The sequence below is a fragment of the Daucus carota genome, chromosome 9, assembly GCF_001625215.2.
Source record: "Daucus carota subsp. sativus chromosome 9, DH1 v3.0, whole genome shotgun sequence".
Lineage (NCBI taxonomy): Eukaryota > Viridiplantae > Streptophyta > Magnoliopsida > Apiales > Apiaceae > Daucus > Daucus carota.
The window spans coordinates 25,453,985-25,469,450 of NC_030389.2; the positions used below are offsets into that span (position 1 = coordinate 25,453,985).

General features: G+C 34.8%; 1 protein-coding gene across 1 annotated transcript; it reads right to left on the minus strand.

The window, feature by feature from the left end:
- Nucleotides 1–5,737: 5,737 nt before the first annotated feature.
- On the minus strand, nucleotides 5,738–7,273 carry LOC108201330 (uncharacterized). The gene has a single exon (XM_064085263.1). It carries the CDS (start codon nucleotides 7,271–7,273, stop codon nucleotides 5,738–5,740), a length of 1,536 nt encoding a protein of 511 aa, XP_063941333.1.
- Nucleotides 7,274–15,466: the final 8,193 nt, after the last annotated feature.

Genomic DNA, 15,466 nt, shown 5'->3' on the forward strand with positions numbered 1-15,466 from the left:
TACAAGAGAAAGTTTTGTCAAGTGTACAGAGGTAGAGGTAAAATGAGTTCAAATATATATACTTTAGAAGATAATTTACTTACAATTTTTTTCTTAATTGCTTTTGGACTTAACTTGTACTCGTGTCCAGGCTTGCGCTTGCGACTTTCTACAAAGATTTTAGCCTCTGATGGGGACCTCTGATTTGGTTCATCTTCTTTCTGTCAAGTAACAGAAACAACACTTTACTCGTAACTAGACATTGAATTAGACAAGCTTGGTACGGGAACATTGAAGGTAGACAAAAAATCGAAGTAATCGGAACATACACTTCACTCGTGAACTTTTCAAACTAATTAAACTAAAATTGAATTTAACATCTGTGAATTTGGGCATTACATAATTTGAGTGCATTTTTAAAAATAGAATTAAAAAACTGCCAAACTCAAAGCTAAACTCAAATTAGCGTACCAAGTCCAAACTGCTATTTAATCCAATAAAAATTTAAATGCAGAAGATTTAGAGTGCCTAATCTACCTTCAAATATTATTGAAGTCCGTGCCTATTATAAACTCACATGGCAATTATCCAAAAGTAACATCAAACTGGCGATTATCAACACTCTATAAATTAATATAAGAAAAAGGTACAAGGTACTCAATTTTATTTCTTACAAATTACGGACATCATCAATTAACAAATATTTATGACAAATTATTAAAAGCTATAGGGTACTTAAGTTGTTTATGTTCATACCAGTGTTTTTTAAAGCTCAGCAAGACTCTTGCAACCGAGAGTGTGTGTCTCAACATACATATTGTGACGAGCCTTATTATCCTCAGCCAAAATCTGTTACCAAAACAATGTTATCATATTTTACTTTCCATATCAAATGGCATGCAGCAAATTAATTTCTAAACTATATACTTGCCACCTTATAAATATACCTGAACTCCATCGTCCGCCCAGTAGTCCAACAACATCTTAAAATCCCCGAGCGGAATATGATCCGGCCTATTTTGAATCATCTCCTCATCATTGTCAAATTGGGAGTAATGCATCAGCTTGACATGAGACTTGTGTGTTCTCCAGGATGAATTAAGTGTCTTGTACACCCACTTTTCCCCTTCTGGTGCAATATCAAACCTCTCCTATAATGTGTCAACATAGAACTTGAATGAGTTGGTGCACAGATATGAGAAAAGTAAGTAAAGTTGAGGTTATAGAGGTCACCAAAGTATATTCCAACATTTTCTTCTTCAAATCATCTGGAACAACATGCCAATTAACATAAGTGACACGTGATCCTTAACTAGAGTCCCCAGGAAATTGCTCAACTCGGATCTAGTTTTCCGCTCTCCAATTGGTTGACCTCGTTTACTCAGTTTAACAAAGATCTTTTCAGCAGCAATCCTAGCATGAACTTTTAACATTTTTGAACGTCCTCTACGTCTTTTAGGTTCTGTTCAGATAGCCATCAAATAGAATAAAATGCAATTACCATATTATTGCTAATAATCCTACTAATTATTAAAAAATGAGATGTATAGAAGAAATAAAGTACAAATGACCATATTACCTGCTTCTACTTCTTCACCTTCACTTCCATTTTGTAAATCGGTATCACCAACATCCTCTCTCCTCATTTCAGCTTCAAGATTCTGCTTCTGACGTTCTCGGAGGGCCATATACGCAGCAATTGTACCACTTGGTGCAGAATTATCCCCTTGTTTTAACAGTTTGCTGCATGTTGGCTTTATAAGTTTTGCACTTTTGGTACTAGCAGCAGCAACTTTTTTGCCTTTGTCGATAGGATCCACCGGATCCTTATCACCCAAATCCTTATCATTTGCTCGCGAACGCGTTCTGAGACCAGGTATTGCTTTCCGTTTCTGGACAGATTTGATTCCCTATGCAGTAAATATTAAACACAAATGAAGAAAATATGTACATAATAACTAAAACAGATATATATTGTGATATTGTTAATTTAATAAAAAAAATAATCATTTAGAAATTTTAAGACATAATTATTGCATGCAAATTGTGTCTAGCCTAATACAAATGAATAAGCGTTTACAAATCAAACTTAAAATTAACAACACAAAACATTTAAAATTTCTCAAAAAAGAAAGCATTAACAACTCTTTTTTATCTATATTCTTGATTACTAATTAAGTTAAGAGGCCTCTACCAACAAATGAAGAAAAAATGTACATAATAAGTGCAAAATCAAATGCAACCCCTTACACAAAATTACCTAATAGGTTCATATAATTTCACAAACAGCTAATTAATAATAAAATAAACACAAATAAAGAAAAAGTGTACATAATAAGTATAAAATATTACCTCTGAAGTGTCATCACTTTCATCTCCCGTCTCATTTTCCACAACATATTCAGGATCATCCCGATCCTTCTTTTCCTTTATACTCAGCTGGACTATCGGCTTAATTGGATTAGCAGCATAATTTCCTAATCCGAGTTCCTTGAACTTTTTTTTGTTTTCTTCCACATTCTGAATTTTACGCAGCTCATACTCATTCACTCGGCCCGACTGCAAGTGTGAAATCAGGAAAATATCAGTTGGTATGTTGGAAAATATAGGTGTGAGCTAAGGGAAAATATTACTACCTTAATTTTATCAATTTTTGATAAGTGTAACCTCCTTTTCGCCACCATTGCAGATACAGCGTTGGGGCATACATCTTTTTTCCACTGAGGGTTGCTTGAAAGATCCTTCTGTAGGTCCTCCAAACGCGGTGACTTTGGCAGATTGTTGTTTTCAACCTCTTGCAAATGAGTTGAGCTTCGAAGATTCTTTGGAGGTGTCTTTGGCAGATTGTTGTTTTGAACTTCTTGCAAATGAGTTGAGCTTCGAAGATTCTTTGGAGGTGTCTTTGGCAGATTGTTGTTTTGAACCTCTTGCAAATGAGTTGAGCTTCGAAGATTCTTCTTCGCTAGCTCCTGCAAACGTGGTGATTTTGGAAGCTTATCCTGTTCAACCTCCTGCAACTGAGGTGACCTTGGAATCCTCTTGCTTTGCCTTTGTTGCTGTAGTTGGTGTGAAGAAACAAAAGTACGCTTGTTCTGTTTGCTTTGTAGATGTTTTGCAGAAATTTGCAAAAAGACACAAATCAGTAAACATGTGTCTCATGAGATTAAACACATAAGCAAGCCTTATTATAAGTAAATATGACTTAGTAATTTGTTATTAAATTTAAATTTAAAATAAGAAATGACCTTTAAGTATGTTCTTTCTTGGTCGTACGACTAGAAATGGCACCCCGGGCTCCAGTGGCTTGCATTCTTTGTCAACAACACAATCCACATATATATTTATGTCCCCACCACTTTCGCAGGCATCTACCAGTTGAAGCAAATCTGAATCACACTTCAGAAGCTTCCATTGTTGGGGTTTTCCATTCAGCACATATAATCCTCCAATTTCAGTACAGTTGAGGCAATCCTTGACATTTTCTAGCGCCACTGTATATGAAAATTCATCCACGTCTTGGCGGCTGATAATAATACTTCAGAAGCTTCCATTGTTGGGGTTGAATGTGCCATCGTAGTTATACCTCACATTCAGCAACTTCTCTGCCATCCTACAGAAATGAACATACATGGATTAAAAGAAGGAGACCAATTATGCGGATAATTTAAAAACTCAACTAGACAACTAAATATAAAGACAGAAGTGATTGTTATTAAGTTAAGGAATGATCAGCAAGAAAGAGAGAATTATGCTACAATTCCACAATTATATATGGAAAACAGTTAACTAACATTGGACCTTAGCAACACAAGTTTAATTAACTATGAGAAACAGTTAGTTAATTCAGAGATCATCACCAATTAAAACATCACCAATAAATTTCATTCTCCTAAATTACATATCAACAACTAAAACATCTCCTAAATTACATATTACCAAAGAGTATTTTTTAACTTAAGTTGGTGATACATGGAATTGTCTTTTAGGGATATCATCCCTGAACCAACTAAATTCACATACTTGATTTTGTAGTTGGAAATCAAGATTAGAATCATGTTTATCAGGAGGGTTGTTTTCTTCTTCCAACAAATCTTGGTCTTCAGCGTCACACCAGACCCTTGGTAGTCTTTTCATAACATATTGAACAAATTTTGCAATTGGATCTTCCACATAGAATACTTGCTGCACTTGTGAAGCAAGAACATAAGGATCAGATTTGTGACGGGACTTGTTAAAATTGACCCTAGTCAGACCAAAGGGATCTTTTTCTTCTTGGTACCAGCAACACTTAAACATAACCACCCTGAATACTCCCCAGTAATCAACTTCAAAAATATCTTCAATAGACCCGTAGTAGTTCACTTCCCCGATAATTGGATTTTTGTCCTTAGAATTTGCAAAACTAGTGGTTTCAGCAGTTAAAAAAACTCCATTGTTTTGTGTGGTGCATCGAGAATCTCTCTTCTTTGTGTGGAATCGATAACCATTTATGAAATACCCGCTAAACCTCCTCGCTGTTCGATTGGGACCTATTTCTAACACTTGTAACTCGGTTGAATTGGTGTCCAGATTTTCAACTTAGACCTTTAACTATCTCCAAAACTCTTTGGAGTGTGTTTGCTCCTTTTTGTATCGTTCTGAAGTTTGATCTGCTTCAACTGAAGCTCGATGAATCCTATCAAGTAAATAATTGAAACAGTTTAAAAAAGAGGCATTTTAATTAGTTTTTATTATATAATAAATGTAAGGACTAGAGAACTTACTCAAGCAAAGCCTCAATTTCCTTATTGCCGCTATTGAACATAGTGTAGGTATGACATGCTTTCCATTCTGAATCTTCTAATTGGAAAACTTTGCCATCTTTATTCCTTCTTGTTCCAATATGGTACGTCACATTTGTTGGACATCTTCCAAAATCAGTATTTTCTTTTGCTTCTTCACAAAGCAAAAATCTTGAACAAAATGTGATACACTCCTCTGCTAGGTAGCCTTCTGCAATTTAGCCTTCTGGTTTGCTCCTATTACGTACATATGATTTCAGCTTTGCAAGATACCGCTCAATAGGATACATACACCGAAGGTGCACCGGTCCGCCGCATTTAACTTCATTACACAAATGGACAGGTAGGTGCACCACGATGTCAAAGAAGGCAGGTGGGAATATTATCTCAAATTCACAGAGAATTTCAACAATTTCTTCTTTCAACCTCTCAATATCATCCAAGACAATCACCTTGCTCCATAAGCCTCTAAGAAATTCACTTAATTTGATCAACGGCTTTGCCACCTCAGGTTTTAGTGATTTCTTTGCAGCAAATTGTAACAAGTAGTGGAGGATAAAATGCGCGTCATGGCTTTTATACCCCACTACTTTTCTCTCGTCTGTGTGCACGTAACGACTTATATTAGCAGCACAGCCATAAGGCAGTTTCACATTCTTCAACAGCTTGCAAAAGACATCTTTCTCCTTATCTGTCATGTCAAAGATGGTTGCCATAATCTCGTAAGTCTCTCCATCTGCACCTTTAACAGGGTGAAGTCACTTCCTTATTCCCATTTCTTGCAAATCAAAGCGAGCACCTAAGTGGTCTTTTGACATGCCACCAATATTTAGTAAAGTACCTAATATATTGTCGCATAAGTTTTTTTCTATGTGCATAGCGTCAAGATTGTGTCGAAGTTGAACATGTTTCCAATACGACAAATTAAAAAATATTGACCTCTTTTTGAAAGGAGAGTCGATTTTACGCTTTCTCTTTCACATTCCCTTGCGTTTCTTCCCAAATTGATTTTCAAACCCAAACAACAATTCTTCGATATCCTTTCCCGTTAATGGATCCGGAATCTGCCTCGTTTCAATCTGCCCATTGAATCTTTTCTTGTTAAACCTCCATTTGTGTGAAGGATCGAGATATTTTCTATGATTCATGTAGCACATTTTTCTACTATGTTTCAAATATTCAGAACAAGTTTCGTAGTGACATATTGGACACGCTAGTCTACCCTTTGTGCTCCAACCCGACAACATAGCGTATCCTGGAAAGTCACTAATGGTCCAAAGCACCCTTGCCCGTAAATTAAAGTTATGATCAGTCAAGGCATCATATGTTTGGATGCCGACATCCCATAATTCTTTCAATTCGGCAATCAAAGGCTGCATATAGACATCGATACTATTTCCCGGAGATTCTGGTCCCGATATTAACGTTGAAAGAATCAAATTTTCCTGGTTCATGCAGAGCCAAGGTGTGAGGTTGTAGTTTACAAGTAGAATTGGCCATGTACTATGACTTAAATTCATAGAACGAAATGGATTAAATCCATCAGCAGCTACACCTAGTGAAATATTTCGAATTTCCGAAGAAAAATCAGGATACATAGCATTCATTGTCTTCCAAGTTTCGGCGTCCGCCGGATGCCTTAGTTTCCCATCTTCCGTCCTTCCCGCTGCATGCCATGTGTTCAATTTGGAAGATTCCTTGGACAGGAACAATCTTTGTAGCCTAGGCTTTAGTGGAAAATATCTCATAACGTTTGTTGGCACTTTAGTAACTAACTTCTCTGGATCGTTATTATGGGCAGACCCTTTCTTCTCTTGTATAACCCACCTAGATACCCCACAAATATCACAGACTTGTTTATTTTTATTTGCTTCCCAATACAACATGCAACTATTGGGACAAGCATGTATTTTCTCGTAATGAAGGCCCAAGTCCCTAATCATGTCCTTCGCAACATTGAAGGACAAAGGCATATTTGCTTCGGGGAAAGCATCCTTTATCAACCCCAATAATTCCCCAAAAGCAGAATTGCTAATTCCATGACTACATTTTAAATGGTAAAGCCTGATCATAAAACTTAAACGAGAAAATTTCTTGCAGCCGGGATATAGTGGTTGTTTTCCCTCTTTCCGATGCCGATAAATCTTTTTAGCCTCCGTACCTGGTCCATCGTCTAAATTCTCAAACATCTTCCCCATCGCTTCTAAATTATCACCAAAATCATACCCCGTTTCGCAATCCATAAAGTCAGAACCTATATTTGCAGTACTATTTTCGACTTTCTTTTGCGAGACATCATATATCCATTGGACATGTAAAGCGGAAGGCCCTCTGCAAATGAGATGATCATAAATCACATCCTGACGATGCCAATATTGACCATTAAATTTCTTGCAGGGGCACTTCATTTTTTCACCTACGGAAAAAAGGGGAAACGCATATTCCACAAATGCTTGAATCCCACTGACATATGCTTCACTGTACCTAGGTAGTCCTATCCAATCAGCCTCCATTCCTAAAAGCTAGTCACACTCTGTTTTTGTCAAAATTAGTGAACAAATAAAGATTTGGCAGCCTGTTCAATTGCAAACCTACATATTATCGTAATATTACAATCAAATACATAGTAACTAACACCTTAAAAAAAATACATAGTAACTAACATAGTATCATGATTCAGCCAAACTAACTAACATAGTATCATGATTCAGCCAAACATTAACAATAATACTCAAAATACAAATGAGAATCACTTAAAAATATCAGTTGGTATGTAAACACAGTGTACATACTTACAAGCATGCATAGAGACAGCGAGAGGGGGAGGGGAGAGAGAGAGAGAGAGAGAGAGAGAGAGTGAGTGGGGGAGAGAGAGAGAGCGAGAGAGAGAGAGAGAGCTGGAGAGAGAGAGGGGGAGCGTAAATATACCTAATCCCCTTGGTGAGAGCTTAAATCGAGCTTGGCTGCCTTCGAAACCCTAGGTGAAAACTTCTCTGCTTCGAACCCCCAAACTTCGAAACCCTAATTTTGATTTCTCTGCTTTGAGGCGAGTGAGAGCGCGGGAGTTGCGGGAGTTGAGTGAGGTGAGGTGAGGTGAGGTGAGGTTGAGCGAGGAGAGAGAGAGAGCGAGGGAGGCGAGGTTGAGCGAGGTGAGGTTGAGCGATGAGGTTAACTGTAATTAGCGATGAGATAGTGGAGAATAACTGTACTTAGCTTCGATTTGGGGGGGAAAACATGCCGCCCATTTTTCGGACACACATTCATTTTTATTTTTAATATATTAATTTTAATATTTTAACATTCTTTTGATATTTAATATTATGTTTTATAAATTTAATATGTACAAATAAAGCAATATTTAATATATTCTTATATTTTCAGAAATTTATTTTTTAAATTACATTATTATACAATATCGTTTAAAAGATATTTAAAAACAAGAAAGTGAAAGTATAACTAGCATTATTGTATTACATTGTCTATTGAGACACGACACAACCCGTGCACTATATTTTTCAATTATTTTTTCCCAACACTAGTAAGGGTATTTAATATCATCCGTACGGTTGGATCGTCTTAAAAGATATTTGAAAAAAACAAACAATCAATCCATGACTATCCCCAATACAAGTATTCTGTGCTACACAACTTACACTACAGAGATACGACACAAACCAACAAACCATGCACTATATTTTTTCATTATTTTTTCCCAACACTAGCAAGGGTATTTAATATCATCTGTACGGTTGGATCGTCTTAAAAGATATTCAAAAAAAACAAACAGTCAATCCATGACTATCCCCAATACAAGTATTCTGTGCTACACAACTTACACTACAGAGATACGACACAACCTGTGCACTATATTTTTCGATTATTTTTTCCCAACACTCGGAAGGGTATTTAATATCATCTGTACGGTTGGATCGTCTTAAAAGATATTCAAAAAAAAAACAAACAGTCAATCCATAACTATCCCCAATACAAGTATTCTGTGCTACACAACTTACACTATAGAGATACGACACAACCCGTGCACTATATTTTTCAATTATTTTTTCCCAACACTCGGAAGGGTATTCAAAAAGATATTCAAAAATTTAATCATTTTGACTGTTATAGGATTGCCCAAAATCATTTTTAAAATGTGTTCATAAATATTCAAAGGGCACTTTGACCGTTTTGACTATTATAGAATTGCCCCAAATCATTTTTAAAATTTGTTCAAAAATAACACTTGTGGGACCCACAAGTGCCACATCAGCAGAAGTGGGACCCACATGTGGGGACCACATGCCACGTCAGCAAATGTGGGTCCCTATATAGTAATAATATCTCCGCGCGGCTCATCTCTGAAACACACATCCCGAGCCTCTTTTTTCATTTTCTCAATTTTATCTTCTTCTTTCATTTTTCCTCTTCTCTTCTTTCATTTTTCCTCTTCTCTCTCTTCTTTCATTTTTCATTTTCATCCCCTCTCTTCGCCTCTCTTCCCCTCTTCGCAAATCGAAAACGAAATCGAGGCTCCTAAATCAATAATCTAATCCATGGATTGTTGAAAGCCTTCGAATTCGACAATCGTTAATAAATATTCAATTTCTGTGGTTTACAATTGATTGAATTTAAATCCATGAATTGTTTCTAATTTTGTTCGAGATTTAATTATTGCAGGGGAACTCAGTTGATTAAGAATGGTGAGTCTCGAAGCTTCGTTCGAGACAACGAAGCATGGTGGAAGCGAGTCAACTCAGTTGTTTACTCGAAGCATGGAAGCAAGTCAACTCAGTTGTTGACTGAGTTGACCAGGTGAGTCTCATGTGGTCCAAACCATGAGCCCAGGTGCAAATCTATGGTTTACAATTTTTCGTTCGAATTCGAATTCATTTTCAGTGGTTTACAATTGATTGAATTTAAATCCATGTACATATTGATTTTTATTGTTTAAAAAAATCTCGATTTTTTAAACAAAAAAAAATCTCGATTTTTTTGTTTAAAAAAATCTCGATTTTTTAAACAAAAAAAATCTCGATTTTTTTTGTTCAAAAAAGAAATTAATAAAAATAAAAAAAATCTCGATTTTATTGTTTACAAAAGCTCGATTTTTAAATAAAAATAAAAAACAGAAGTCATATAAGTATATGGGCCAGATTTTAAACAATTGAAACATGGATAACCGATGAAATGGGCCTGATAAGCATAATTTTTTTTGGAGCCCAGCAAAGAAAAGATTATGTTATATTTTAGTTATGCATTGACAAATACAAAAGCAATGTTGGTGGAGTGATTTCTGACTTTTTTCTTATAAGAATAACACATTCAAACTTTGATATTTGGATTCATTCTTTTTCTATTCTAACTCCCTAATTCTTCCATGAACCTCTTTACATTTTGTAAGCCAACAAGAAATTAAATAAAGACACTATTCTATATTTGTTTGGGGATGGGTAAAGGGTGATCCACATCCTTCTTAGAGCAGTTTCTTCATTACTTTTCTGCATTTATAGTTTAAGAATAATAGTAGATGGAATATGATAGGAGGCTGGAGGTTACAATGACTTATTAGAAATTTTATTACATAATTGACATAAATTAATTCTCCCTCCGTTTCAATTTACATGTCCACTTTGAAGAAATTTTTTTGTTTCAAATTAGTTGTCCACTTCAACTTTCAATGCAAAATCATATTTCCAAAGTGAATTCTACTCCACATATCTCTTGTTTATATTTCCTAGATCAATCTCATTCCACATATTATAGTCGTTTAATGCATCTAATTTGTAAATATAGGCGTTAACATACATGAATAAAGGATATTTTATAGCAACTACATGAATGAGACTATAGCAAAATATAAATTCAAGATTTAAATAAGACTTAAGATGGAAACATGATTACAATGCATGAGCCTCACTATAATTGAAATTTGACGAAGAAATAAAAAAAAATCGAGAATAATAGAATAGATAAAAACATCATGGTAGACAGACAAAGTATGAAGGTATATAACTTCCACCCACCTGCTCCAAGGCTTCTTATGCCGCCTTCCCCAGCCTCATCTTGTACATCTTAGCTCTTGTTGTTCAATAATAATTTTCTAGGGTGGTGCTTCATCAACAACCTACTTTGTGCCATAATACTCAGAGTGTGTCTCAATGTGTCGAACGTGTTTCCCAGGTGATGTTGTAGCCAGGCCATTCCTATCACCATAATTATTACTAATCATTTGAAACTTCACATAATTGTTGTGTTCATCACCAACAGTAGTACGAATCAACGGAATAGATGTTAGCACAACTTTCTCCGGAATCCCACTCGAGTCATTTTGGTTCTATTAGTTCTCCAATTGTAGAGTCATTGTGTGAATCAGCAATAATATACAATAAATTGTTATAAATTTCTCTCATTTCATCAATTTTGGTTGTAAGTACGAGGCACGAAGCTCCTACATGCTCCCAGGTATCGGTAGTATGGTTAAGTGAAAGATGCATCAAATAAAATTTTAAATTTTGTAGGTAAACCACACTACCATGGCCATGTTTTTGTTTCCGAGACCCGGGAGTGAAGTCATAATAAGGCCAGGAAGTTCCTATCATAGTTACCATAAAATGAGCGCATTGTTAGAAGAAGAATTCTTGATAGCATTCATAAAAGGTTTTAATTGTTAGAGATCTTGAAAAAATCATCATGGGGCTCAATTAGTCAAGTATAACGTTATCTATTCTAATCATTTTATTGGGATAATACATTAAAGATTCAAATCCTTGAACATAAGGAATAATTTCTAGACAATCCTCTAATAATAATAATATCATCACTAACAATAAGTAAGGAAAGAAAATATTCATAAGAATGAAAAACACATACACACATACACATAAACAAAATAAAATAAATTTTCAGATTACTTTCATTCCAGAGCACAAACAATAATCTATCTTGGATGGTGAATCAACCGGGAATAATTTGAGAAAGATGAATTATGAATTGGCTTATGTGTGGGGTCATGATAATTATATACACATAAAGATATAGATCTTGTAGTCTAGTGATACTTTATGCCCATGTTAGTTTAAGTTTTGCAAAAGGTCATGCAGTTCAAAATTTAAATTATCTGTTATTTTAATATCTTCAATGAAATGATAAAGGGGTTTTTTCATAAATATATAGGAAAAAGTAAATTTTTGCAAATTTACTTTTCTCAAGAATAGCTATTTGCAGTTTTACTACACTAAGTTTCTAAATTGCAAAAACACTACCCCTCTCTTCTGCAACTGAATGCAACCACATGCATATATATATATATATATATATATATATATATATATATATATATATATATATATATGGATTCCAAGGATGAGGTTGAAAATGACATTTGAAAAGTGGAACTTGAAATCAGGCATTCAGTTGCATTTAGTTGCAGAGGGAGGGATAGTATTTTTGCAATTTAGAAACTTAGTTTAGTATATATGCAATTAATTTAGGAAGATGGTATTTTTGCAAATAAAATCCTAAAAAATAGTATATTTGATAAATTCCCAATGATAAAATGTATGTATTTATCTGAAGAATTTAGATGATATTTTTACAAAATTATTATGAAAAAAGATATTAATATTTTGATAATATCTTATGTCTATGACTAGTTTTGATAATTCTTTTATAGAAACAATCATCAATTAGAATCATCAAGCTACTCATAGATCTAAATTAGAATCATCAAGCTACTCATAGATCTAAGATATATCATTTAAATCTGAATATCCCTGTTCATAAATTTTTTTCTAAAGTATCATCTAAATTATTCATATGAATTCCTATATTTTTATCATTCTACAAAAGATATCTAGATAACAAATAATTTAAATTTGAATTTTTCCACCATGTGCAACATTTATTATTAACATGGATATAAAGTTTCATGCCGCTCTAATTTTTATATGTACAAAATTATCATGACCCCTCATATAACTCAATTCATAATTCATGTTTCTCAAATCATTCCAATTTGATTTAACGCTGAAGATAGAAAATTGTGTGTGCTCGAGAATGAAGGTAATCTATAAATTTATTTTATTTTATTTATGTGTTTATGTGTGTGTATGTTATGCTTGTGAATATAATTACCTTTCCTTACTTATTGTTAATGATGATATTGTTATTATTGTAGGATTGTATCTTTAATATACTATCCTGATAAAATGATTAGAAAAGAAAACAGATTAATCCCAACATAGATTATTTCAAGATCTCTGACAATTAGAACCTTTTATAAATGCTACCAATAAGTCTCCTTCTAACAAGCACTCATTTATAGGCAAATTATTGTGGGAACTTGTTGGCCTTGTGTTATTATGACTTTCTCCCGCGTCTTGCACACGAAAACCATGGTTATTGTGGCTTACTTATAAACTTCTAGAATTTTTTTTGATGTGTCTTTCACTTACCATACTCCAAAACCTACGACTAGATCTAGTTTTTGGTACTTACAACCAGAATCAAAATAAGAGAAATTTATCAAAATTTATTTTATATTATTTCTCTTATTCATAGGATGACTCCACAAATAGGATCTAAAAGAACACAAGTCACTCATGACTCATGAAAACTTGCAATAACATCTATTCCGCTGATACATACACCTGTTGGTGTTGGTCATTATGATCATATGCAAGATCTTTTGTTTCAAAAGTTAGTAACAATATTGGTGATAAGAATGGCTTGGCTACCACATCACATGCGCAACAATTTCGACCTATTAAGATGCACTCAGAGTGTCATGGCATAAAGCGGGTTGTTGACGAAGTACCACCCTAGGAAACTAATATTGAACAACTGGCATTAAGATCGAGGTACAAAATGAAGTAGGGGAAGACCGCGAAAGAAGCCCTTGAAGCGGGTGGGAAGAAGTTATTTGCACACCTTGTTTATCTCCCATGATCGGGATGTTGTTGCCTAAGGATCAATTAATGCACCACAAAAAGCCTCTAAAAAAGTGTAAAACAAGTTAAGGAAATACGGTCAAAAAAAATGGGCACGAATGTTTCCACTCCCCAAGGATCAGTTGTTGCTATACAAGTGGCACTTAAGAGTGCAAAATTAGACATGGGAAGGCGACTAAAGAATCTGGAAAGCTCAGATGTTCGCTACTTTGCATGGATTAATTGAAAATCCAAAAAACGTACTAATGAGGGCAAAAGGAGGGGGGAAATGCCATAGAAGAAATCGTAATAACATAAATTTTGAAGACAAACATGTTCTTAACCTTAGAGAAGCTCAAACTTTTAAAATTATACAAACTTAAAAATATTAGGGTATAACACCATGTTATTTTTTCAAAAGCAAATATTTATCTAATTAGAAAAAGGATAAAGCAAACTCAATTTAAACCTTTATTAGAACAAGGAGTAACCGCACCAGACTAGCATCAAATGCAATATGACTAAATACCTAAGACTGTATTAAATTAGATTTAAAGCGACTGCCAAATTGAAGCAATTACTCCATCCTCGTGCACCATACTATAAGTTCATTAAAAAATAAGCTAAAGACTTTCTCCTTGTTTACTTACACTACCTAATACGTTAGTTACCGCTTCTTTTATGACATTTTCTACCTCTTTTTGCCCTCCCAGTACTAGTTATGGAGCTTCAATTAATCCATACGAGTAGCACATTCGTGCCCATATTCTTTGGCGGCCATCCCCTGCCTTGTTTTGCACTCTAATTACGTGCCACTTGTAGAGAAAAACCTCATCTTTGGAGAGTACAAACATTCGCGCCCCAATTCTTTCTTGGTCTTACCCTAACTTATTTTACACTTTTAAGTGCCATTTTTGGTGAATCAATTAATTATTAGGTAACAACAACATCATGATCATAGGAGATAGAGAAGGTATTCACGTACATAACTTCTTCCCACCTATTCCAAGGGCTTCTTGTGTGGTCTTCCCATCTACCATTTTGTACCTTTTGGCCCTAGTTGTTCAATAATAATTTCCTGGGGTGCTGCCTGATCAACAACCCACTATGTGCCATAACACTCTCAGTGTTTCTCAATGTGTCTCATGGCACATAGCAGGTTGTTGAGGAAGCACCATTCTAGAAAACTATTATTAAACAAGTGGCACAAGAGATAGAAAATGAAGCAGAGGAAGGCCACACAAGAAGCCCTTAAAGCTGGTGGGAAGAGGTTATGTGCACACCTTGTTTATCTCCCATGATCAGGATGTTGTTGTTGCCTATAGATCAATTGATGCACCACAAAAAGTCTTTAAAAGTGTAAAACAACGTACGGGAATACCTTGAAAGAATCAGGGCACGAATGTTTGCACTCCTCAAGCATAGGTTGTTTCTCTACAAGTGGCACTTAAGAGTGCAAAAACAGGCGGGGGAAGGCCACCAAAGAATCTAGGCACGCATGTTGCTACTCCGTAAGGATTAATTGAAACTCCACAAATGTTACTCGGAATTAAGGACAAAAGAAGGCAATAAAATGTCATAGAAGAAGCAGTAATAACATACATTGTGGAAAGAAACAAGGAACAAGACTTTACTTATTTATTTAAAGAAACGTATAAATCTAATATATGGTCTTAGGTGTCTAGTCTCATTTCATTTTATTCTATTAGTATGGTTTAGTCATTCCTTGTCCTAGTAAGGGTTTAAATTGAGTATATTTTATCCTTTTAAATAATTAAATAT

What these genes read in the sequence shown, in the direction of transcription:
- LOC108201330 (XM_064085263.1), bottom strand. Translation starts at nt 7,273, where the DNA reads ATGGAGGCTGATTGGATAGGACTACCTAGGTACAGTGAAGCATATGTC.